Source organism: Mastomys coucha, unplaced genomic scaffold, assembly GCF_008632895.1.
Source record: "Mastomys coucha isolate ucsf_1 unplaced genomic scaffold, UCSF_Mcou_1 pScaffold21, whole genome shotgun sequence".
Lineage (NCBI taxonomy): Eukaryota > Metazoa > Chordata > Mammalia > Rodentia > Muridae > Mastomys > Mastomys coucha.
In genome coordinates this window covers 1877326-1903862 of record NW_022196904.1, presented here as the reverse complement: position 1 = coordinate 1903862, position 26537 = coordinate 1877326, and the positions used below count along the sequence as shown (strand labels likewise).

Sequence of the window (26537 nt, the reverse complement as noted above, 5' to 3'; positions counted from 1 at the left end):
GGGCAGGGGCAGAGGCAGAGGCAGAGGCAGGGGCATCTCTGTATTCAAGGCCAGCCTAGACTACAGAGCAAATTTCAAGACAGCCAGAGATACCCAGAGAAACCCTGTCTTGAAAAACAAAAAACAAAACAAGACAAAGCAAGCATAGAAGGGAAGAATGGCTGTGCAAGTAAATAAATGTACTGAGTTAGATCCCCTCATGGTGGAAGGAGAAAATGATTCCCTCTAGTTGTCTCTGATCTCCACATAGTACACAAATAAGGAAAAGATGTGTAAGTTGATAGATGATGGCAGAGGAGAGGGAGGGGAAGGGAAGGGGACTGGTGAGGTTCCAGCAGAAAGAAACCATTGTCCCTTCTGGGCTGGACCTCTGAAGGTAAGCAAGCTAAGGAGAAAACTTCTTTGTTTGTTTGTTTTCTTCTTTCTTTTTTCTCCTTTGGAGATAAGATTTCCCAGCAGAACCCTGGCTGGCCCGGAACTCACTGTGTAGATTCAGACTTACAGAAATCAGAGATCCACCTGCCTCTTCATGAGGTACCACCACCAGCAAAAGGTTTAAGTTGTAAGGAGTTGAAGGAACCTGGCTGAAGCAGCAGGGGGGTATGAGGAGAGCAGACAGAGGGTGATGGAGTGCTTTAGGGACTGCGGAATTCCCTAGTGTCAACTTATTTCCAAGGAGAGAGTGGGGTACCTTAGAAAGAGGAACAGGTTTAGGCCAAGGAGATTCTGTTCTGTTAAGGAGTTCACGTGATGGAAGCTATAAGTCACAAAATAGGGAGGAACTTATAAAGAGCCCAAGACTGGTGGGGGCTGGGGATGTAGCCCAGTTGGTAGAATGCTTGCTTGCCTACTCTGCAGGAAGCTCTGGGTTCATCCCCCAGTACTGAATAAACAGGTTGTAGTGCCAGATGCCCAGGACCCCAACATTAGGAAAATGGACACAGGATTGGAATTTCAAGGTCAGTGTCAGGTACATACTAACTTCAGGGCAAGCCTGGGCTATATGACAACCTGTCTCAAAAATAAACCAAAACAAAGGGAAAAAGACAAACCAAGCAGCCATGCATGCAGAGGTAGTAAAAACGATAATTTTCTTGGAAGAGTCATTGGGACTCTTCCTGGGATCAGGAAGGATCCAGAATGGAAAATGGGTTTGGAGTTCTCCAGTGCTCATTGGAGTCATGAGAGAGGAACAGATGGAGAGGGAGCAAGGTTTGGAGGGTAATGGGGAAACCAGCTACAATTCCTTTGAAGGGATGTGGGTGTGAAGTGTGACTAGACATGCCAGAAGAGGGAAGCACCTCAAAGGACCAAAGATGCACTGATCCCAGCCTGAAGTGTCCGAGTATCTGAGGTGGGCTGCCCGGGCTTTAGCATGTGCCATGTGACCCTTGACTCTGGTGTGAAGTGATTGTCCTGCACTCCCTACATATGCGTTCTGCCTCGGCTATTTGCGAGTGGGCAGTGGCCATGTTGCTCTTTATGCTATTTGGCTTCTTTGCCGTGGACTTCTCCAGCTTTCGTGGCTGTACCTTGCACTTAGAACCCCGTCTGGACTCCAGCTCCTCACAAGCTCCCTCTGGGTCTCCAAATATACAGATGGAAAAGGTGCTCTGACCAGACCCCATGCTACTGGTAGAGGAAGAAAGATGGGGCCAACCTAGGCTCATCCAACAATACACTGGAGGCTGATGTGGACATTCTAATGAACGCACAACAAAGTGGATTTGTGCTCCCTGCTTTGAGAGGCAGTATCTTGGTACCCACCTGTCCCTGTGATCAGAAGCACCCCAGGAATTGAGAGGCGAAGGCCAGCCAGCTGTCCCTGATCAAGGCTATTTATTTTTGTTGTTGTTGTTGTTGTTGTTGTTGCCGCCGGCGGAATCAGACACAGACGCAGGCAGGATCACGCGAAACCAGAATTCCTTCCAGGAGAGCAAATCCGTACAGAAGGTCATAGGGGAGGGGGAGAAGGACCTGGTGGGGAGCAGGGGGCCAGGAAGGGGAGTGGGAGTTGGGGATGACATAGAGACAGAGGGCCCTGTCCGGATCTGCTAAGCCACCCCCATCCCTCCCCTACCCCACCCGCAGAGATCGATCAATAAATAAAATAATAAATAAATTAATAAATAAAAACAGCTCCCACCCCCTTTTTACCCTAGAACCTACCCCCCATTGGGTATGGCCCCTGGAGCCCTATCCCTGCAGGGCAAGGCCTAGTTTTGTGTCCCCCCCTCCCAACATACTCCTTGGGCCTTATATACAGATTCACAGTAGGGGGGCAGGGAAGGGGGTGGAGGGGGCTCCCCTCCTTCCCTGGCCCCCTGGGGTCAGGGTAGAGGGGTTCCATTGGTGGCCAGGAGCTTCTTGTCCTTAGGGGGTCCTCGGCGGGGAGAGCTACTCAGATCAGGGTCAGGGCGGCCTGGTGGGGGCTGCAGGCTTCGGGGTGGGGTACCAGCAGGCCGGGTCTGGGCTCCATTCTTCTCATCTGCAAAGGAGGAAGCAATTTTGCATGGGCAGACAAGCTGCTGAACCCAGGTCGAGGCTCCTGTTTGTTGGTCACAGTGGCACCAAGAAACCAAACTTGGGCTGGCGAGATGATTCAGTAGAGCTTGTCACGAAGCCTGATGACCTGAGTTCGGTCCCTGGGACCCATACAAATGGAGAGAGAGAACTTACTTCCACAAGTTGTCCTCTCACCTCTACATGTACACCATGGTACTCACCCCAAATACACAAATAAATAAATAAATGTAATATTAGCAATAACAACAACAACCATAACAGAGATTATTATGTCTGCCATTTGTGAGACTTCAAGTCCCAGAGACAGCTGCCATAGAAAAGCATACTTAAGTTGCCAGGAGGTGGTGGTGCGCACCTTTAATCCCGGCACTTGGGAGGCAGAGCCAGGCAGATTTCTGAGTTCGAGGCCAGCCTGGTCTACAGATTGAGTTCCAGGACAGCCAGGGCTACACAGAGAAACCCTGTCTTGAAACAAACAAACAAAAAACAAAACAAAACAAAAAGCATACTTGTTCCTACCTGGGGCCCATAGGTACATTCTAGCTTTGAAAAACCTGCCCAGTTTGCCTGAGGGCCAGGCCAGCTCGCTGCAAAAGATTCTCAGCTCTCTGGGGGCAACCATAAGGCTGTAATACCCTTTATCTACAACTAGGTAATTCTATGGGACTGAGGCTTGCAGTATTGCAAATTGTTGTGTGTGTGTGTCTCTCTCTCTTAGACCCTTCTGGATCTGCTGACCTGAAGAAGGCCATGCTACATATGGTAGCATGTGTGTGCACATAAATTTATGCGTACATGCAGGTCAACTTCAGGACTCTCTGTATAGACCAAGCTGTCTTCAAACTCACAGAGATCTGCCTGCCTCTGGTTTCCAAAGACTAGGATTAAAGGCCATCAGGGTCAGCTCATCTTATTTGTTAGGTGACATTTTCTTATGTATTTATTTTATGTGGGGACACAGAAGTGCTGTGGCACACAAGTGAAGGTCAGAGGATGGTTTGGGGGAGTAGGCTCTTTCATGGAACCTGGAACTTACCAGAGTTGGTTAGATGGGTTCGGGGTTCTTCTGTCTCCATCTGCCTGAGCAGATGGAGCTGGGGTTTCAGGGCTACACTGCAGTGGTTGGCTTGTCTTTCCTGGAGCTGAGAGTAGAGCCTTGCCTTGCTAGGCAAGTACTCTACCACTGAGCTCTAGGGATGAAACTCTCAGGTTGCCGTGCACCGTACTGACTAAGCCATTTCACTGCCCCTAAGTTTTTTTTTTTTTTTTCAGGTGTTATTTATTTTTTGAGTAGTTTCCTGCATGTATGTTCACCATGTACATGCCTGGGGTCCACAGAGTTCAGAAGAGCACATCAGAGCTCCCAGAACTGGAGTTTTGGATATTTATGAGCAATCATGTGGATATTGGGATCTTCTGTCAGAGCAACAAGTGTCCTGAAGCACTGGGCCATCTCTAGCCCACCGACACCCACTATATTTTTTATTTTATTTTATTTTATTTTTTCGAGACAGGATCTCATATAATAATAGCCCAGGCTGGCCTTGAACTCACTCTGTAGCAGTGGATGACCTTGAATACCTGATCCTCCTGCCTCGGCCTCCCAAGTGATTGGATCACAGGTCAGGTTTACAGGATTTAGAGTCATTGTGGAAACAAGGCTCTGAGCATGTTTGTAAAGGATGGTCTGGATCAGGATAATGCAGATGCAAAGATGACCTGCCTTAATGTGAGCAGAACCACTCCAGGGGCTGGGGTCCTGAACTGAATAAAAAGGAGAAAGAGAGCTGGGCACCAGCATGCATTACTCCCTGTATCCTGACTGTAGATGATGTGACCAGCTGCCTTAGGCTCCTGCCAGCCATCATCCCCTCTTCCTCCTGTGTGTGTGTGCGCGTGCACATGCGTGTGGTGTATGTGTTAGGGCTCCAGTGTGGAACTCAGAGAACATCTTTCAGGAAATTTGTTTTCCCTCTCATCTGTGGGTGATATGAACTTAACTCAGGTTGTCAAGGCTCAGTGGCAAGCACCTTTAAGTGCTAAGCCCTCTTGCCAGTCCCCACTTCCTGAAGTTGCTTTCGTAAGGTATTCTGATGCAGCAACCAGTCGGCTAACTAATCCTCCTGGGCACTGATGCTGAGGCCTGAGTAACTTTGTGGTGAGAGTTACAGGTTTTTTTTTTTTTTCCCAGCATCCCTGGTCCCCACCCACATGATGTCAATGACAACTTCATGCCCTGCAAGTGAGACAATCAAAACAGAGTCTCCACATACTGCCAAATGTCCCTCAGGGAGGCTGTGATAGGCTGAATAATGGCGTCCCGACAGATGTTCACATAAAGCTGGGAACCTGTGAAGATGTTGAGACCATGTGTTGTGATTCAGGACGATCCCTGTGGGTGGGGAGACTACCTTGGATTATCTGGTCAGTTTAGTCACCCAAGTTCTTAAATGAACCAGAAACGTCAGGGGCAGAACAGTGTTACTGGTTCTGGAGGATGTGGTCACAGGTAAAGGTAGGAAGACACCCTCAGGTCCACCTGGGTGCCTCACTTCCTGGACAGCAGGCTGAAAAATCTATTGTTTCAGGGACCAACTCTGAGGTTACTTACTAATGGCAGTCATACGTGATGAACCCAAGGTCAAGACTAGCCCTGTCAAGAGTCAAGCCACCAGTGTCCTCTGGTGGCTGCTATATGCATTGCTAGATTCTCTTTGCTTGATCCCTTCTACAGCGAACAGAGGCAGAGAGGGATGCTAGGCTGATCTCACTAGACTCTAGTGTACTCACTAGACTCATGCTCCTTTCTTGCATTCTACAATGGAGCCTGCCCGCTTACCTAAGCAAACCTTTCATTCACATAGAATTCTCATCTTTGTAGCTCTGGTTGCTATGGCAGACACCTTTACTACAGGCTAAATGTTGTATCCCCCATAATTCCCATGCTGAAACCATCCCACCTAAATCCATAAATCCCCAGGACCTCTAGGATTAGTGTCCTGACATTATAAAAGACCTAGTGAAAGCCAGACTGGTAGCATATCCCTGTCATGCTAGCAGCTGGGACAGAGGTGGGAGGACCAGGAGTTCAAAAATCATCTGTCAACTACATCCCAAGCTTGAGGCCAGTCTGGGATATATGAAGCCAAGTCTGGGAAAAAAACTCAAAATATAAATTACTCCCTTGCTGTCCCACCATGTTAGAGACACAGAGCCCTCTGAGATGAGGAAATGAGCTGTAGGCAGACACAAAATCTCTCTTGCTGCCTTCACCTTGGTCTTCCAGTCTCTGAACAAAAATTCCTGCGTTGAAGAAATGGCTTAATGGCTAGGAGCCCTGGCTGCTCTTCCAGACAACAGCATTCCATTTTCAGATCACAACCTTCTGTAACTCGAGATATGATGTCTTCTTCTGGCCTCCACATGCATCAAGCATGTACATGGTACACAGACACACATGCAGGCAAAACCAACCAAATACATAAAATAAATAATACTATTTTTAATTATTTATTTATTTGCTTGGGTTTTTGAGACAGGGATTCTCCATGTAGCCCTGGCTGTCCTGGAATTCACTCTGTAGACTAGGCTGGCTTCAAACTCAGAGATGCACTTGCCTCTGTCTCCTAAGTGCTAGGATTTAAGGCACATGCCAGCATTGCCCAGCTGCAATTTTTAAAAAATTAATTTAAAAAATTAAATTTTTTTTTCGAGACAGGGTTTCTCTGTATAGCCCTGGCTGTCCTGGTACTCACTCTGTAGACCAGGCTGGCTTCAAACTCAGAGATCGGCCTGCCTCTGCCTCCCAAGTGCTGGGATTAAAGGCGTGTGCCACCACCGCCCGGCTTAAATTTTTTAATTTTTTATTTTTGAGACAAGGTTCCATGAAGATCTGTCTGGCCTTGAATTCAATACATATAGCTAGGGATGACTTTGAATTCCTGATCCTCCTGACTCCACCTCTGAAGTGCTGGCTGACATTTACGGTGGCTGTGTAATGCCATTTCTAGTTTATGTGGTGTTATGATTGAACTCAGAACATGGTGCACGCTGGGCAAGAGCTCTATATCTGAGCTATTGCCTCGGCCCTGCTTGTTGCTTTTAGACAGTTTTATTAAGTGGCCAAAATGGCCTGGAACTAGTCCCTCAGGATAGTAATCCCCCTGCCTCAGCTTCCTGAATGCTTGGACTACAAGCATGTATGCATTTCCATACTCAGTTTCCTATTGCTTAAAAAGCCACCCAGTTCACTTGTATGCTGGCAACACACCCCTTTAATCTCAGCATTTGGGAGGAAGAGGCAAGCAGATCTCTGTGAGTTCAAAGCCAGCCTGGTCTACAGAGAGAGTTCCAGGACAGCCAAGGATTCACAAAGAAAACATGTCTCAAACAAGCCAAAACAAATCAAAACAGCCATTCAGTTCAAGTTTATTACATTTCTTTTCTTTTTTCTTTCTCCTAGGGACTGAATCCAGACCTTGCTCATTGCTAGGCAAACCGTCTACCTCTGAACTAACCTCTGGTTAGTTTATGTTATTCTCTTATGGAAACCTGAATGAATTATAAACATTTCCCTGAGCCCTGGCCTCTGCTCTGCCTCCTGGATGCCAGATGAGAACTATGCTCTTCAATGACAGTGGCATTTGGGTCCCACAAAGAGGGCCGCCAATCTGTCCTATCTCCCCTGGTTTTAGCCCCTAGTTACAGGCACATTAGGATGACTGGTCACTCTCTCACAGGGCAGATCCGGCTCCAGAGTTCATTGCTTCCAACTTGGGGGCCACTGTCATTTTAGGGCCTTCAGGTGGCTGAGAAATCCCTTTCTTGGACTACAGCCTCTTGGGGGAAATCTATTCCCAACAGTGCAGGGGAGACCTCAGCAAGACACTGGCCATAAGTTCAAGAGGTGGGCCAGCTTAAGAGAAGCAGAGAGACACCTGAGATTGCACTGGTCACTCTGAATGTGTGCCCACCACACATCTGTCACCTACCTGCCAGGGCCTGCACAGAGGGCTGGTCATGAGTACTCAGCAACTGTGCCTGGATGGTCTCCACCACACGCTTGAACCGACGGCTGGGACCTAAGGGAAGATGGGCACACAGGAAACACAGTGACTGAGAGTTGGGGCAGGCAAGGTCCCTCCATAAGCAAGACTGTCCTCCTTTCAGGGTTAATTTTCCTGACTCTGTTGAAACCTGCATCAATAACTGGTTGAGATGGATCTCTATCTTGAACTTAAGGAATACTATTACACTCAGACATCATCATTTGATTATAACAGTAGGTGTTGATTTTTATTTAACATAGATGTTGTTGCTTATTTAATTTTCCTTAAGGATGTGGGGGAAAGGAGGTAGAAATACATAAGAAAAAGAAGTGAGGTGCTGGAGAGATGACTCAGTGTGCAAGGGCACTGGTTGCTCTTCCTGAGGGCTTGAGCTTGATTCTTAGCACCTACATGGTGGCTCACAACTACCTGTAACTCCAGCCCCAGGGAATCTGATACCTTCTTATGACATACATGTGATACATAGACATTCATGCAGACAAAACCCCACACATATAAAATAAACATTTTTAACACAGAAAAATAAGTAAGAGAAACAAATAAGCCAAACAAAAAACATAAAAAAACCAAAACAAACCAAAAACAACAAAAATCTTGGGCTAGCAGAATGGTTCAGGGTAAAGGTACTTGCTGCCAAGCCTGACACCAGAGTTCAACCCCTGGGGCCCACAGGGGAGGAAAGAACTGACTCTCCAAAATTATCTTTTGACATCCACATGACTTCTGTGTCACACACACACACACACACACACACACACACACACACACACTGCAGTCTGATTTAGAAACTCTTAGAGCAAATTCATCTCCTCATCATAACATATGAAAACTGGTGACAGAGAACCAAGAACTGGAAGAAACTTATCCCTGTGGTTTTTCCTCTCTTGGGCTAACTCTTGATTGGTCATGGCTCTCTAGAGTTAAAATTCTGAGGCCGCAGCTCAGCTGAGCACAGGAAGAACTACATGGATAGACTGGTGATGTCTGCTTTGGGAAGGGCACTGATGTTTGAGGCCAGCATGCTAACTCTTCTATTAGAAGATGGAGATGAAAAGGTAGCATGGAGCACCTTTGTAAAATGAGTGATTACAGATACCTGTGAACTATTTTTCATAATACATGTGATGGAAAGACTGCGAAAGGAAAGTGTGTGTGTGTTGGGGTCAGGGGCTCTTGCAGAACCAGAGCATTCTGTACTGATTTCTGATCCCGTGCTTATATCCTATTGTTTTTGTTTGTTTGTTTAAAGCTTGGTAATCTGCATCTATTTGTGATAGTTTTTTGTTTGTTTGCTTATATCCTATTTTAGAGAGCCTGAATACCCCAAAGCTGGTCAAGAAAGGCTCACCGGAGATGAGAGTAAAGGTGACTGAGTAGATGCCACCTCCACTGCTGCCATCTCTTCGGGGTGAGGGTTCTGGACCCTCAGAGGAGCTGATGTCCACCTGAAAGCGGACAGGCTTCTGGAAGACGGAGGGGCCACCACTGGCCTTGTATTCGGCCCTGAAGCTGGTCTGTGACAACACACTGTGACTCAGGCTGGGGATCTAGAAGGTAAGAATGTAAATAAGAATGAGGTGAATTGAAGGGACAGAGAACTGTCCTACACCTGGCTCTGGACAAGGAACAAGTCCCATCAGCCAATGGGTAAGAGAATAACAAACTGGGCCTTGGGAGGACCCACTGCCCACTGTCTCATCTTCTGTAGTTCCTCTGCCCTATGTTCAGAAGAATGAGCCCTAAATTCATGTGGTCTCTGATACTTACAGGACAGTGCCAGGCTCTTGCACCATACGAAATACACTTTCCTTTCCTCTACAAGTCACTTGTCTTTGTAATTGAAAATCCCATCACCGTCCTACAGCAAAGGGCTGTGGGACTAGTAGCAAGTAGGAAGCATTATGGTCCATGGAGAAGGGTCTCTCCTCAGACTACCCCCTCAGATCTTTTGGCATGGCACGGCATGGCGACCCATGCATCTTCCACTGGTACTCAGGAACCTGTTTTTAGGGTCTTACTTCACTACCTTTAAGCCCTAGGCCCACTAGTCTGCCTCCCAGTTCCATAGTGATCAAGGCCATCTCTTGCTGGAAAACTACAAATCCCATGAGTCTCGGAAGTACATCAGGCCAGGGATAGAGTGGCGGGGAGGTGTAGCTTTGTGGTCGGATAGGGATGCCAGGACTCTCACCGACAGAAAGGCATGGACAATGTCCGCTTTGATGCTGCTGAGAGGTTTGTCTTTTAGCACGAGGAATATTTGTTCTTCTTTGTCCAAGGAGATGAAATTCCCGAACCAGGAGCGTTTTGCCAGCCTGGGTGGAATGGGATAGACAGAAGGAGGGTCAGGAAGGCGCTAAAAGACAAGTCCCCTTGCTTCCCACTTAATTCCTTCCTGTGTTGAACTCACTCGGGAGAGGATTCTGGTGTCAAACTGGACATCTCCTCAGCGGTAGGGACTAGTTAGGGAGAGGAGAGAGAGTAGTCAACACTTACTTCTTATTGTTTATCATCCAGCACCCCGTGGATTCAGTCATCTCCCAAGTGGCTAACCCTAACTCCAGTAGTCAGGCCTGGCCCTTCTGTATAGGCAGTGTGGCTAGACCACATCCCCAGGGTGGGCACAAGCTCCTATGGACCAATGAGCAGGCGACGAAGAGTACACCATGGCAGGACTTGTTCCCATCTCCCTTTAGCCCCCAAACTTCATCGCCATTAGTCTTGGGACTTGGGAATCAGGCTCTCTTTCCTCCCTGAAGACTCACCCCAACCCCATGAAATTTTCCGTAGGACAAGAAGTTTAGCCCCTCCTTCCCACATTAGAATCCAGCAGTTGGCAAACCTAGCCCAGCATCTGCTGAGACCCTTACCCTGCATCTTGCGCCGGTGGAAGCGAGGGGAGCCCAGGAAGCTGTTGCGGATGGAGTTGAGACGACTTCTCCAGGCGGCTCCCCCGACGCCACCGCCTGGGCTGGGAGGTGGCGTAGTTCCTGGGGTCCCCGTAGGGCTGGCTCGAGGTGTGTGCAGAGGTGAGTGCAAGGGGGTTCCGCCAGAGGAGCGCGGGGAGCCTGGTGGTCCTGGCAAGGGCGTGGAACGGGCACTAGGGGGTGGTGGCTGCTCTCCAGCGCCCCCACCTCTGGGGCCCCTAGAAGGCAGGGTCTGTGTTTTGGAAGTTGGGGAGCCTCCGCCTCTAGCCTCATCTCCAGCGCCTGGCTCCGGTGAGAAAGAAAAGACCGGACTCTGTGGAGAAGCGGGGCCTAGTGAGAATTTGGACTACTGCTTCCGGGAGGGAATTGTATTTGGAAGTATTACTTGCTCCGATTTGCTAGGGGGGACTGAAAGACATGCTGAGAATTGTAGCTCAATCAGCCCCACCCACGTTCTGAATTTGAGGCACTGTACTGTCTCCAGCCAACGCACTAGGGCTGCAACCCTAGCCTAAGCAGAAACTGGCACGCTGAAACTACTCAAAGAACTTCTGATAAACGATTAAAACCCCTCAGACATACTACAAACCCAATCTTGAGAAGACAAAAATGGGGTCTTTGACACTTCTCGGGCAAGAATGCCTCATGGAATTGTATTTTCTGTTGATTTCTCTTAATTCTCTGAGGGTTTAATCTTACCCGTGGGCTGCTCAGAGGGCTGGAGGACAGACCAGTGGAGGCTCCACTGACGCTGCGGGATCTGTTTACAGGGTTAAAAAAAATTATCTGAGAGAGTTTCAGAAGGTTCAGATGTTTCTCCATTTCCATGTCCTCCCAGATGAGGGACCAGGCACGGGAGGTTGAGCAGGGTCTAGAACAATCTGCTCTCTCTATGTTCTGGGACTGAAGTTTCTTCCAGAGGGGACAGCCCCTCTCTCACCTCTGACTGTGCTGGGCCATCTCCAAGGCCCGTCTGGTAGGCACTGGGGAGCCACCACTTCCAGCATCTGTGATACTGAGGACTTCCATGGACTTCCGCTCTGGCCTCCGTTTCCCGTGTCTGCTCAGCATGGGGGAATCCACACGCTTACGAGGTGGGTCTGAAGGGAGAGAGTTATTGACCCACCCAGTAGATCAGTTTGCCCAGGTATACACAGCGTATATATGACTGCCTTGTAAACAGATGGGGAAACTGAGGACCAGAGCAGAGAGAGGTTCTCATAAATGTCTAGCTATCTAAACATAGACTCCCAGGGCCTACAGCATCCTCCTCCCTCAGGAATCCTGGGATCTGAACTGCCCAATCTGCCTTCTTACCAACGTCATTCCGAGGAGGCAGGTCCTGGTCTTCACAGCTAGGATACCGCTCTTTCCGATCCAAAAGCAAATAATAGATCATCTTTTCTTGGTTTTCCCTGGGACAGGGAAGAGGGAGGTGGTTAAGGGAGGAATGAGGTCAGCAATCAGTGCCCAGGGCTGGAGAGATGGATAAAGGTGCTTGCTACTAAAGTTTGATAACCTGAGTTGTACCCCTGGGACCCACATGGTGGAAAGAGAGGACCAAACTCCCGCCAAACTATCCTCTGGTCTTTATACCTTCCTCTCATACATAACTAAAAACAATGAAAAACAAACAAACAAACAAAGCCATGTAAAATAAGGAAATTTGTGTCTCAAATTTTCCTCCCTCCCTCTCTTCCATCTGCTGTGGTTTTTCAAGCTCAGGCCACCTAATAGATCTGCCCCCTATATCTGAGGGTACAAGTCCAGACCTTCTTCCTCAGACCAAGGATTCCAGACCCCAGACCTTCTCCTTTTAACTCTCGAGTCCAGACCTCACCCCTCCCACTACAGTCCCTCAAGTGAAAGCCCCTAGCCTTCCTCCCTCAGACACATGTGTTCAGGTCTTATTTCTCTTTTTGGACCCAGAATCACATTTTTCCCCTACAAACCAACGTAATTAGCTTCCTATGGTCCAATGTACATCACAACTTAAGTACTTATTAAGTTCTACGTAGTGAAGACACCATTCATGCCTGTCTCAGCATTAATTCTTTCTCTGAGCATTTCCAGATGGCAATTGCTCCCATGCACCAGCACTAAATTTTGTCAGATCCATAAAACTGGATGCGGCACGCCCCCTTCAGGCTGTCTAGAGAACTGCCACAACCCATTCAACCCGTGAAGTGGGGAGCCAGTGAAAAGGATTTTGGGAGCTCTTACTCCTCGCTTCGCAGTTCTCTGTGCAGCCGCTCGCGGTCTCTGAAGCAGCCCAGAGACGCCATGCTTTCCAGAACGTCAGGGTCCAGCTCGCCATTGGAAGGCAGGCTCCGCATGGCTACTCTGCGGCCTGGGGCTGGCTCCAGGCAAGGGTCTGGTTCGTGTTTCCCGCCCCTGGAATGGTACAGAAACGCTTATCTTCCAAGTTTTATGTCCTATGCACAGACTACTCATCCCAGGATGTGGAGAGTCTGGGTCCCCACCTTTATTTCCTCAGACTCAGGGGGTCCAGGCCCTAGTTCTTCGAATTCTGACTCAGAGAATCCTGGATCCCTCCTCCCTCTGGTCTCCACACCCTCCCTTTCTTTAGCTTTGTCCTCGACTGTACTCTGAAGTTTGAGACCGTAGGTCCCTCCATCCCACCCCACCCATCAGGAACATGGCACCCCACCCTCCACCTTTCTATTCTGACCCCAGTACCCTATCTCCCGCAGGTACCCAACGGCTCAATTCCCTCCTACTCACAGATACCAAGGATGTTTCTGAATTTGCTCCAGCTGTGAAGGGGTGGGTCACAGAGAAGCAGAAATTAGGCCACACAATAACTGGCAAGCAATTACATAAAATTGATTAGCATTGGCTCTGGGAGGTCACTGAGCCATCCAGAAGCATCATGTCTTCCCCTGGTGGTGGGAAAGCATCTATAGACTGACTTTTTTTGTTTGTCTGTCTGTTTTGTTTTGTTTTGTTTTGTTTTTTGAGACAGGGTTTCTCTGAATAGTCCTGGTTGTCCTGGAACTCTAGACTGACCATTTTTAGACCCCAAGTAGCAGTTTACTGCATGCCCAGTGCCAGGCTTTTAACCCCTACCAATCCCTCAATGCACCGTTCCTCAGGCCTGGGGTCCTTGGTCCAACTTGGGAATGATTCTCTAGTTTGTAAGTTTTAGGTTTTGCTGGATCTTGGGTTTGTAGCTTAACTAGCAAACTCATCCAATCCCAGGATTTCCAGCCAAGCCCTGGAAACTCTCCTAGGGATTGTGTCATCTCATGAACCATTCCTCTTCTGCCAGTCCTCTCCCTACTTACACTGAGCCTTTTTTCAGGCTCCACTTCAATCATCCCTCTCAGGAGGCTCTGGCAGTCTGGAGGGATGAAGTGCGGCATGTGGAAGACCCCACGTTTCACCTTCTCCAGTAGCTGGCGCAGGTTGTCATCATCGAAGGGCAGCGCCCCCTGTGCAAGACATCATCAAGAACCTTTAGGTCAGTGGTCCTCAACCTGTGGGTTGCAGCCCTTTGTATATGTGTGTGTATGTGGGGGGTTATAGGCATGCACCACCAGGCCCAGTTTATGTAGTTTGCGGGGTGGAACCAGAGGCATCATGTGTCCTGGGCAAGCAATCTACCAAGTGAGCTACATCACTGGCTCTTTCTTTACAGCAGTGGTTCTCAACCTGTGGGTCATGACCCCTTTGCCAGGTTAAATGACCCTCATATAGGGGGTCATCTAACACCATCAGAAAACACAGACATGTATACCACGGTTCATAAGAGTGGTAAAACCACAGTTATGAAGTAGCAACCAAAACAACTTTATGGTTGGGGGTCACCACAGCATGAGGAACTAACTGGCCATAGCATAAAGGGCCACAGCATCAGGAAGGTTGAGAGCCACTGCCTTAGGTGGAGCTTAAAATTGTCCGGGTGATGGGCTGGAGAGATGGCTCAGTGACCACTCTTCTAGAGAGGTCTTGAGTTCAATTCCCAGCAATCACATGGTGGCTCACAACCATCTGTAATGGGATCCAATGCCCTCTTCTGGTGTGTCTGAAGACAGCTACAGCATACTCATATAAATATAGTAAATCTTTTTTTAAAAAAAGATTGAGAGTTGGTGAGGGCACTTACTATCCTCACCGATACAGGACTGGAGATGTAGCTCAGGTGGTGGAGTGCTTGCCTAGCTTCCAGGAAGCCCTGGGTCTGATCCCCAGCACCAGTATGGTGGCACAGGCCTACAACCCAGAACTTGGGAGGTAGAGGCAGGGGGATCAGAAGTTCAAGATCATTTTTGGTTACATAGTGAGCTTTGAGGCCAGCCTGGGTGATGTAACATACTGCCACAAACAAAAGGCGCATGCCTTTAATCCCAGCACTTGGGAGGCAGAGGAAGATGGATTTCTGAGTTCAAGACCAGCCTGGTCTACAGAGTGAGTTCCAGGAAGGCCAGGGCTATACAGAGAAACATTGTCTCGAAAAAACAAAAAAACAAAACAAAAACAAAACAAACAAAAAACCCATTAAAACAAGAAACAAAACAAAAATACATCAAAACCAAAATAATCCTCTCTCTAAATCTTCATGCACACCTTCAATCCCAGTACTGGGAAGGAAGAGGCAGGTTGATCTTTGTGAGTTGTAGACTAGGCCAGCCTAGTCCACAGAGCAAGTTCTAGGACAGCCAAGGTTACCAGTGAGACCCTGTCTCAAACAAACTAACAAACTAATGAGCTAACAAACAAAGAGGGCCTGGTGTAGTAGTGCATGCCTTTAATCCCAGAACTTGGTAGACATGGCAGTCAACCTCTGTTGGTTGGAGGCCAGCCAGGTCTACATACAAAGACCCTGTCTGAAACAAACACCAAACAAAAACAAACAAACAAATGAAGAAAGAAAGAAAGAAAGAAAGAAAGAAAGAAAGAAAGAAAGAAAGAAGGAGAGGAAGAAAGAAGGAAAGAAAGAAAGAAAAGAACATCTGGGGATGTGGTTCAGTTGGCAGTAGAGTGCCTTTCTACTAAGCACATGCACAAAGTTGTACATAATTCTCAGCACTGCATAAATGGGACATGGAACTGACTTCTGTAACCCTAGCCCTGGGAGGCAGTAGAAGCAAGAAGATCAGATGCTCAACGTCATCTCCAGTTACATAATGAGGTCAAGGCCAACCTGGGATATATGAGAACCTGTCTCAAATAGGGCAGTGACCTGACATGTGACCCAGGCATGTGCTGCTAAGCCTCTGCCCCAGAGTTGATCCCTGGGACCCACATGATGAAGGGAAGAATTGTCTCCTGCTAGCTGTCCTCTGACCTCACGCATGTCTTGAATACCCTTGCAAGCACACCCCCCCACACAATGAAAATGTAAATAAATATTTAAAGTAACAAAGGAAATAAGAGAATAAAAGGAGAAACAGGGAAAATACAGATAATAGTAATATTCAGGATTGGGACAGAGCAAGAAGGGGGTCTGGTCTGACATAAGGAACCAGAGGAGGGCTCTTGGGGGAGAGGAGTCTGAGAGCTTTCGCAAATGTTTTAAATGGTTGCCCCTGGTATCTAAGGGGCATGGGCAGAATACAGGGTGAAGGTCGATGGGGAGAGGACACCTTCTTACTGGTCTTGGAGTCAGACAGCCTGCCTTTGGCTCTGGTGCCTGATGGCATTGGCAGTGAGCCTCAGCTTCTTGCCTCTGTGTAAGGGATGTAAGGATTCTATTGGGAAAGGCTATGGGACAGATTAAAAATATCAGCCCCAGCACAGCTGGTCCCCATTACTCTCGGAAGTCTCGGATTTTATATAATCACTATGATCAGTGAGTTAGTGAGTCCTGGAATAGTGTGTTCTTGCTTCTGCTTGAAACCAGCTATGCTCCTTCTACCCTCTGCTCACAACCCTTTTCATTGAGGTCAGTTATTACTCTAAGTTGTTTGTAATGTGGTTTTTGTTGCTTGTCTGTTTGCAGTCCTGAAGGGGAACCTGGGTTCTTGCATTTAATTTAAATCTTCACAATTGCTGGTACTGTAATTATCCACATGTAATTATTCAGTTCACATATAACTATTTGATGAGGAGGACTGAGGCTTACACAAAGAGAGCAACTTACTTGTCCAAGATGAGGAAGTAGAGGTTCGAACTCTGTCCTTTCCCTATTGATGACAGAAAGCTGAGCATTGGATCTGGAGATCTAACCCAGTGGGTAGAGAGCTTGCCTAGCATACACAAAGCCCTGGGTTCAACTTCCAGCATGGTATCTACATAGCCTTTAATCCCAGCATTCGGGAGTCAGAGGCAGGAGAAATCTGAGTTCAAGACCAGCCAGATCTACAGAACGAGTTCCAGGATAGCCAGGGCTACACAGAGAAACCCTGTCTCAAAACCAACAACAAACCAACCAATCAAACAAGCAAACAAAACAAAACAAAACAAAATAACAACAAGCCCTCCAAAACCAAATTGAGTCTGGAGAAATGGTTCATCAGTTAAGAGTGCTTGCTGCTTTCGCAGGGATCTGGGCTTGATCCTCAGCATCCACATGCTGTCCTCATGATCACCCATAATCCCAGCTGCAGGGGATTCAGGCACCCTTTCTTGCGCCCACAGGCACCAGGCAAGCACATAGTTCACAGACACATGCAGACAAAACATTCATACACAGAAAAAAAATCTTAAAAAGAAACAAACATGCTCAGGGGGCTGGAGAGATGGCTCAGTGGTTAAGAGCACTGACTGATGCTTTTCCAGGGCCCCAAGCTCAGTTTCCAGCACTTACACAAGGAGCCTTATAACCACCTCTAACTCCAGCCTCAGGGGATCTGACATCCTCTTTCAGCTCCCACAGGCACTCATGTATACACACACACACACACACACACACACACACACACACACACACACACAGAGAAAGACAAATAAAAAAGAAACCATAAAAAGAAATGCTCAGAAGAAAGCTTGCTGCTGGACATGGTGGCGCACACCTTTAATCTCAGCTCTCAGAAAGCAGAGGCAGGTGGATCTCTGTGAGTTCGGGGCCAGCGTGGTCTACAAAGGGAGTCCAGGACAGCCAAGGCTACGGAGAGAAACCTGTCTCAAAAAAAAAAAAAAGAAAGTTTGCTTTAAGTGAGTGAGTTATTAGTTCACACTGCACTAGGGGGGTTTATGACAGACCAACCCTGGGTCTTCAAAGATGAGTCAACTAAATGTACAAAGGTGAAAGCCACTATCATGAGCCCCAACTTCGAGGAGCTTATGATAGACACTGAGGGAAAATAAGGCTTGAAGAATTGTGCAACAAAATGCATACTGAGAACCTGGACCATGGGCAGGAAGAAGGACACTTATCGAAAGATCCAACCTGAGGGAGGGGTGAGGGAAGCCAGAGGGAGGCTCTGGGAAGTATGTGGGAAAAATGACCATGGGGCTGAGGGTTTACAGCGGTGTCGATATTCACTAGGCGAATGAACCACAGAACTAGTAAGGCCTAGCACACAAAGTCCTGGATTCAGCCACGAACGCTGCCCAAACCAAGTATGGTGGCACACACCTGTGATCTAAACGTTTGGGAGGTAGAGGCAGGAGCATCAGTGTTCAAAGCCATCTTTGCCTATCTAAGGCTAGCCTGGGAGACATGCTACACTGCTGTATCAGTGTTTCTCAACCTGTGGGTGACACCTTGTGGGGAGGGTGTCAAAGGACCAAACCATAGGGCTGCCTAAGACCATCAGAAAACACAGATGTTGACATTACAATTCATAACAGCAGCAAAATGACAGTTATGAAGTAGCAATGAAAGTAATTTTATGGTTAGGGGTCACCAGGACAGGAGGAGCTGTGTTAAATAAAAGGCTGCATCATTAGGAAGGTTGCAAACCACTGCTCTCTATAAAAATCCACACATATATGTGGGAGATCTCACACACACATGTGGGAGATCATACACATACCCATACACATATATGGGAGAGATCACACATATATGTTTACATTTATGGGATCGTACATATACTTGAGAGATATCACACATAAACCACATACACGAATATACACACATGTATTGGGAGATAGTCATTCAATCATATACATATATATTCAAGATGCTTCTCTCTCATAAACACGTACACACACACACACACACACACACACACATTCTTTAGGAGGTGACCCTGGGATGAGAATGCATGTAAGGCTCTATGTTTCACTGGGGGACTTTGTTCTAGAAACACAGTGGTAGCAGCAAAAGGCACCTTACCACAAGCAGGGCAAACAGGATGACTCCACAGCTCCACATGTCTGCCCTGCGGCCATCATACTTTTCCCCCTGAAAAGGCAAAAGGTGTCACTTCAGTGGCATTTCTGTCCCTACTCTGTCCACTCCCCTTAACCTCCCCTTGCCCTTCGCTCACCTTGATCACCTCTGGACATGCATAATGCGGGGACCTGGAGAAAGTGAAAGATAGACACAGTGGTAAGAGGCTGTGAGCCCCGGTGGCTTCTTCCCCTTCCCAGGAACCCATGGAGGTATTCCCACTCACCCGCAGCTGGTCTCCAGGAGGCTATCCCCCACCTGCAGGGACGCCATGCCAAAGTCTGCAATGCGGATGTTGTTTTTCTCATCCAGCAGCAGGTTCTCTGGCTTCAGGTCTCTGTGACTAAGACAGACAGGTGGGGTTCAGCTTTGGATGCCCCAGGAAAGCCCATCCTCATTCAGTCTTCCTCTCTCTCTCTCTTTCTCTCTCTCTCTCTCTCTCTCTCTGTCTCTTTTGGTTTTTCGAGACAGGGTTTCTCTGTATAGCCCTGGCCATCCTGGAACTCACTCTGTAGACCAGGCTGGCCTAGAACTCAGAAACAGCCTACCTCTGCCTCCCAAGTGCTGGGATTAAAGGCGTGCACCACCACTGCCTGGCTCATTCAGTCTCTCTTAAATTGTGATACTTCTAATATTTTTTTAAGGACAAAGGCATCATGTAGCTTAGGCTAGCCTCACACTAATTATGTACTGGAGAATAGCCTTGAAATCCTGGCCTTCTTGCCTCCATCTCCTATGTTCTGGGAGTACAGATATGTCCCATTAAGCCTGACGTGTGTGTGTGTGTGTGTGTGTGTGTGTGTGTGTGTGTGTGTGTGTGTGAGAGAGAGAGAGAGAGAGAGAGAGTGAGTCATGGTCTTGTCTCAGATTGACTTCTAATTTGAATCAGACCTTGTGCCTTCCTCTGGCAGGTAGTGAGATTACAGGCCTATACCACCGTGCCTGATTCTTCATGCCTTATTGTGTATGTGCATGTGCATATGTATGGGAAGCCTGGGGAGGCACGACTGTTGACATCTAGTGTCTTCCTCAGTTGCTCTCTACTGTGCTTTTTTTGTTTGCTTGTTTTTCAAGGCAAGTTTTCTCTGTCTCCCTTGGCTGTCCTGGACTCACAGAGATCCACCATTGAGATAGCTCAGCAGGTAACCGTCCTTGCTGTCAAGCCTGATGGCCTGAGTTTGATCTCTAGAAGCCACAGGAAGGAAAGTTACCCAAAAGTTGTCTTCTGACCTCAGCATGTAGGTTACGGAACCTGCACCCCTTCCCTAGTAAAGAAATAATTATTTTTTAAAAGAGAAATATGAAAATATGGCAAGGTATAATGGTTCATGTATTAATCCCAGCATTCTGGAGGCCGCGGCAGGAGGATTGATATGAGTTCCAGGCCAATCTAGGCTACACCATGAGATTCTGTCTTACTACCCTGAAGAAATATAAAAATAGTTCCATGTCAAGTACCCCGCCCCCACAAACAGAGTTTCTCTGTGTAGTCCTGGCTGTCCTGGGACTCACTCTGTAAACCACAATAATCTCGAACTCAGAGATCTGCCTGTCTCTGCCTCCCAAGTGCAAAGGTTAAAGGCATACAGCACCATGCCCAGATATTACTACTATTGTCATTGTTATTATTAGGAGTGCATATCAAGTAATTTTTTAAACCTTTTAAAGATCTACCTCCTGTTTCTCCCTCTTGAGTGCTGGGATTACAGGTGGAAGTCACAACAAGCTTCAAGAATTTTTTTTTTTTTTTTTTAGAAAACTTTGCCACTCAAAGCAGACAACTGGTTCAGGACCTTTCTATTCCTCGACCAAACTTCTCAAGATTTAAGGGTCAAATCTGGAGGGAAATGGGGCTGTAGAGTTCTGTAGACTCCATCTGCAGTGTTCAGTAAGTAGGTCACACTATGCTGAATACCGCTCCTTACAAGCCATACACTCTTCACTGTCAGAACTTGACACCCTGGCTGCTCAAAAAGGTGTTGGGCTTAATTTAAATAATCTGAGTTGAGTAGCCTTTTTAAAAGACTTACCATCTGTGTGTGTGTGTGTGTGAATGTGTGTGTGAACATGTGTGTGAACGTGTGTATGTGTGTGTGTGTGAATGTGTGTGTGTGTGTGAACGTGTGTGTGTGTGTGTGTGTGAACGTGTGTATGTGTATGTGTGTGTGTGAATATGTGTGTGTGTGAGAATGTGCACATGATTGCAGGCTTCTAGCGAAGTGAAGCCAGAGGCATTTCATCTTCCTGGATCCTGGAGCTGGACTTACAGCAGTTGTGAGGCTTCAGATGTGGTTGGTGGGACTTGAACTTGGATCCTCTGCATTCCATGTTCTAGCCACTGAGAAATCTCTTTAGCCACACCTCCTTTTGTTTTTAAAGATAGGGTCTTTCTATGTAGCCCTGGCTGGGATAGAATTCCTTATATAGAGCTTGCTGGTGTCAGACTCTCAATGGGGCTCCTGCCTGTGTCTTCTAGGTGCTAAGATTACGGGTATGTACACCTCACCCTAAATGCTATATGCATCATATCTTGTCCAGGTTAAAGGCAGGTCACTGGGAAGGGAAGTACCTCTCTGTAGGGATATTAACATCATAAACATGAACTGCGATTCTTGCCGCATATCAAACACAATTATTAACTCGAAAGGGACCCCAGGTTTAAATGTAAGAGATAAAACTGTATAGCTTCTAGAAGAAGCCATCCGATAGAACTGTAGTGACCCTGACTTAGATTTAAGCAGCACAGAAGAGCTGGCAAGATGGCTGGGGGGAAGAGGGGGAACCACTTGCCTGTAGGCCTGATGACCTCAGTTTGATCCCTAGGACCCATAAGTGGGCAGAACAGACTCCTAAAAGTTGTCATATGACCTCTACATGCACACTGTTGCACACATGTATGCAAACTCTCTCACACACACCAATAAAAAATAAAACGTACAAAACACCAAATACAGAGTAAGAGCTGTGTGTGGTGGTGCACAGCTGTAATGTGAGTAAACAGGAGGTTGAGACAGGAGGACTGCAATGAGTTTGAGGGCAGCCTAGTCTACACAGAGAAGAGCTTCATGAAACCTGGTTTCTCTCTCACACACACAAAGAAAAAGGAAAAAAAAAGTTGGAGATGTATTGCAAATGGTATTACTTGCCTAGCACACCAAAGCCCAAAACCACACACACACACACACACACACACACACACACACACACACACACACACACATTTACTTAAAAGAAAGCTCCAAAATTACATAGCAACCATGCACAAGACTGAAAATGTATTTAAAACCACTAAATTGTACACTTTTTCAAAAGGGTAAATTGTATGGTCTGAGTTACAACACCAGGAATTCTCAGAAGTGTGGGGTTGAGGACTAACCACACTGACTTCTACTCAGTCTTTCATGTGGCTGCAGCCACCAGCCTCCTGGGCCACCCTCAGTCATCTCCCCCTGCAGCTGTCCCCTCACCAGATGGAGTAGCTATGGCAGAAGTCCAGTGCTGACACAATCTGGCGGAAGAACTTCCGGGCCTCCTTGGGTGTCAGTCTCCCTTTCTTTACCAGGTAGTCGAACAGCTCACCACCAGACACGTGCTCAAGAACCAAGTATCTGAAAGACACAGACGGGGCAGAGGGCTGGAAGGGGCATGTGAAGGGCCGAGGCCTCGTCTCCCTTTTCTGAAGACAGCGAAGCCCCAGTTCCCACCAGTCTCTGCAAGGAAGAAATTTCAACTGGAATCCCTGAAAAAGAGATTCCAGCTGCCACAAGCCTCCAAGAGAAGTGATTCCAATATCCACACGTCTCTAGGAAACCAAAACTCAATTCCCACTAGTCCCATGTGGCATTGATTCCCAAGGAAACTCTTGGTTGTTTTTGGAGATAATGTAACCCCATTGGCACCTGAGGTCAGAAACCATAATCCCCACCGAACTCTGGGAAATAAAGACCCTACTTCCATTAACACATTCCCCCACCCAATTAGAGGCCCAAGCCTCTAATTCTCACTAGCCTGTGAACAAATCCAAGTTCTCATTCACTTTTGGGCAGTGACAATTACAGTACACACCAAAGATAAATTACAACTCCCATCAATTGAAAGAAGTTTAAAAAAAAAAAAGAAAAAAAGAAAAAGAAAAAGAAAAAAGAAACAAGACAAAACAAAACAAAACCCCTCCCACTCCCATAAGCTCTGGGACATAGACAGTCCCAATTCCCATCAGTCACCTGGATTCTAGAGACCCCGAGTCCCATCAGGCTCTGAAAGATTAAACCTCCAGTTCAATCAGCTCCCAGGAAACAAAAACTCGATTTTTGAGCTGTAGGACAGCCTGATTCCCATGTGAAGCCACAAACTCTCATGAGCCCTCTCTCAGCTTTGATGGTGGAGTGGGAGTGGTAACCATCAATTGTGGAGACAATGGCTTCTCCTTGCCTCCACACCTGGGAAGCCTAAGGACTACAACTCCCATGAGGACCCAGGGCTGTACACTGCTTCCAGCTTGGGGAAACCTATTCTACCAATCTGATGGATGTTGGGAGTAGTGGTTTAATCCTACACCCTGGGGAGGTTGGGAGGTGGGCAGGGGAACTGTGGGGCCAGTCCCCTCTTCCGTTGTCCACTCCAGCTGTTCTTTGGGCCACCAAAGTGTGCACAAAGAGTCATTCTCTGAAGCCCAGACAGCTGACCCCACCCCCATCTTAACTGGATGGTAATGGACTTTGTGATACTGACACAGGACTCCAGGAGGCCTACTGTTGGAGTGGCCAGCCTTGGCATCAGAAGTGATGTTGGGAAACGAGAGACCTCAGGTGTCCTAGAGTGGGAATCTGAAAGGATCCTTTAGGCCCCTTCTAGGCTAACGTAACCCTAGCTGCCTTAGGAAGGAAGCAGCAGCGAGCTGGATTGGGTGGTACAGGCTGGCAACCCCAGTTACTCAGGAGGATGAGGCAGAAAGATAGCAGCAAGAGGCATAGCCTCTGTTCTGCACTCAGGACCACTGTACTCTGTTGAACTATTAATATCAGGCGGAGTGTAGATTGGGGGATGTTCCTGTACCCAGGGGAAGAACTAGGCATTCAGTGACCCAACCTAAAAGTTAAAAAAAAAAAAAATTATTTTCTTTCTTACTTCTTTTCCTTTTTTAAGATTGGTCACAAGTAGCCCATTCTAGCCTCCAACACAACAGTGTAGCTGAGGATGACCTTGAACTTTTGACAGTTCTGCCTCAGCTTAATAGAGCTGAGATGATACATGTGTGCTACCACAAGTTTATGCAGTGCTGGGGGCTGGACTCAGGGCTTTCTGCATTCTACCTGAGCACTCTACCAGTCACGTTACGTCTCTAGCCCAGAAGCTTGAGTTTTGTCAGGCTACACTAACTAGGTCCTGTTTCTCGAGAGGTCTCTATACCATGGAGAGGGAGGGGAGAGGGGCTGGGCGTCTATAAATACCTACAAATATTTCTTGTTCTCGTAGACGTCGTGGAGCTTGAGCACGTGCGGGTGTTCAATGAGCTTCAGGATGGCAATTTCCCTTTCCACCTGAGGGGCAGGGACGCAAGAGAAAGGGTGAGCATGACCTCCCTTCCTTTCCGTTTGAACCAAAGGACACTCCTGCTACACATATACTTATGCGTGCGCGCACGCGCACACACACACACACACACACACACACTCACCTTCATCAGCACCGATTCCGACAGCTTTTCCCTGTTCACAATTTTGACAGCGACCTTCTGACCCGTGATGCAGTGGACTCCAAGTTTAACCAGACCTGGAGATTGGATTTAAAATATGGGATGTTCTCCTGGAGTTCACCCTAGTTCTTAAGTTGTCAACACTCCCCCACCCCAACCTTTTGCTTGGCTACCCATTTCTTCTGTCCTGAATTTCTGCATTTGAACTGGTGGCTGACAGCTGCTATTCCTACAAAACACAACTCCTTCCCATCCATGTTGCCTGGTTTTGGTCCTTCTGACTGTCCACCTTCTGCCCTACCCTCTCCACCAGCCTCTCCTGGCCTTTCCTTCTGACTCTCTAGCGTTCTGATATGTCTGCCCAACTTCATCTTTCTTTTCAGATTTCAGAAGCCCTATAATCTCACAAAATACACTCTCAATTTTTCTTCTTTCCCAAGCCTCCCCATCCTCACCTCCTTCTAAAACTTGACCCTGCAATTATCTTTTTTTTTTTTTAAACTCTTAAAAAAAATAGCTGCCGTGGTCAAAAAGCATGCATATTCCCTCACCACTCCTTAGAGTCCAGAGCTCAGCTATGTAAGGTACCCTCTTCTCAGTCCCAGGAATCCAGATCTTATCCCTCCTTCCTTAGACCCAGTAGTCTTGGCCCCAGCCCTCCTCCCTCAGACCCAGCAGTGCAGGTTCCTGACCCCTCCTCCTTCCATAGTTCGAGAATTGAGGTCAACAACGCGTCACATGCTTACTACCAGGATATAAAGGACAGACCTCCCTTTTCCTATCTCACGCCTGGAACTCAACTTCATAGGGACCCAGAACCCACAGCCTGGAACACTGGAGGTCCTCTCCCAGTTCACCTTGACACCCTGCCTAGAAGGTGGTGGTTGTGGCCACACTCAGCCTTTAGCATCATTCAAAGATAACTGCTTTCCAGGGCCACTCCTGGCTGGGAGCTGAGCTTTCTACAATCCACTTCTCCATCCTGTTTCCACACTGCAGAATGGAGAGAATGTAGTCGATCTGACACCCTAGGGCTTCAGCTAGCTGTCCAGAGAGCAAGTGGATCCTTTTGAGCATGAGAAGAGGGACAGGATAGCAAGCAGCCTCTCTCGGGATGGATGCACCTCCACCCAGCCTGCACCTCCACCCTGCCTGCGGCTGTACTGCAGCACCCGCCTGCCTCAGCTTGCAGAATTAGCCCGGGCCCCACACCCGCAATGGGCCTACTTCCCCACAGTTTCCTGAAGCCCCTCCAATATCTGCCCCAATAGGGTTATTTGAATCACAGTAGTCCAGATCCCTACTTCTCCCTCGGACCCAGAAGTCCCAGACCCCTGCCCTCTCGAGGCCCCAGCGTCTGACTCTACTCCGTACACCGTGGGCACTTCGAACTCAGACAGGACGCAAGCCCCTTTTCTATGAGGGACCCAGGGGTCTGCCCTTTAAATATCCATGGTCCCGCCCTCTGTCCCTTCCAGCACCCGCCCCCGCCCCAGGTGTCCGCTTAGGTTCTCACCTGTCTGTCCTTTGCCCAGCGTCTTCTCCAGCCGATAGGGGCCCACATATTGGGCGTGCTGGGGTGGGTGTGGGTGTGGGTGTGGGAGGTGGTAGGCGGGGGAACCCCCGCCACCTTCCTTGGACCCGGACGACATGGTGCCCTTGGTCCCGGCCCGACCGGTCCCCCGGCCGCCCCCCCTGCGGCCCGTCACCCCGTTCCTCCGGTGGGGGCCGGCGACACCTCCGTCCCGGCCCCCCCGGTTGTTCCCCACTTCTCCGGGGGTCCCCAGGGGGCTGGGCTGGCCCCCCCAGTCGGTGGGCCGCAGAGCTGGGGGAGGGGGGGCTGCCGGGGGGGTCAGGCCCCTGGAATCAGCATGGCGGGGGGGGACTGCGCGGCCCCCCCTCCCCAGCCCGTTCCTGGCCGGCCCCCCCCTTCCTGTGCCTCCCCCTGCAGGGGGGGTCTGAAGTGCGGGGCCGGCGGATGCTGCAGGCCGAGATCCCCCCCGCCCCCCCACGCG

At 48.3% G+C, this 26537-nt stretch overlaps 2 protein-coding genes across 13 annotated transcripts in view; one reads left to right on the top strand and one right to left on the bottom strand.

The window, feature by feature from the left end:
* Positions 1-1978, top strand: part of Tmem150b (transmembrane protein 150B) — a 9308-nt gene extending 7330 nt beyond the window's left edge. For all 10 annotated transcript variants that reach the window (XM_031385150.1, XM_031385141.1, XM_031385149.1 and 7 more), the window contains one exon: positions 1409-1978. In XM_031385150.1, coding sequence (XP_031241010.1) covers positions 1409-1617 — 209 coding nt within the window. In that variant the 3' untranslated portion in view covers positions 1618-1978. The remainder of the gene's footprint in view (positions 1-1408) is intronic.
* On the bottom strand, positions 1823-26531 carry Brsk1 (BR serine/threonine kinase 1). Of its 3 annotated transcripts, XM_031385128.1 has the most exons (20): positions 26039-26524; positions 24505-24599; positions 24282-24367; positions 22295-22435; positions 19054-19170; positions 18925-18958; positions 18771-18839; positions 13831-13977; positions 13268-13299; positions 12746-12916; positions 11840-11937; positions 11463-11622; positions 11222-11282; positions 10466-10835; positions 10006-10054; positions 9787-9910; positions 8944-9142; positions 7518-7607; positions 2337-2488; positions 1829-2287 (listed from the first exon to the last, which is right to left on the bottom strand). In XM_031385128.1, the coding sequence occupies exons 1-20, from the start codon at positions 26172-26174 to the stop codon at positions 2159-2161; spliced, it is 2460 nt and encodes an 819-aa protein (XP_031240988.1). In that variant the 5' UTR covers positions 26175-26524; the 3' UTR covers positions 1829-2158. The 3 variants fall into 3 exon arrangements, with proteins under 3 accessions (XP_031240989.1, XP_031240988.1, XP_031240990.1); XM_031385129.1 differs by having other exon boundaries at positions 1823-2488; positions 26039-26531; XM_031385130.1 differs by lacking the exons at positions 24505-24599; positions 26039-26524 and having other exon boundaries at positions 24278-24367.
* Positions 26532-26537: the final 6 nt, after the last annotated feature.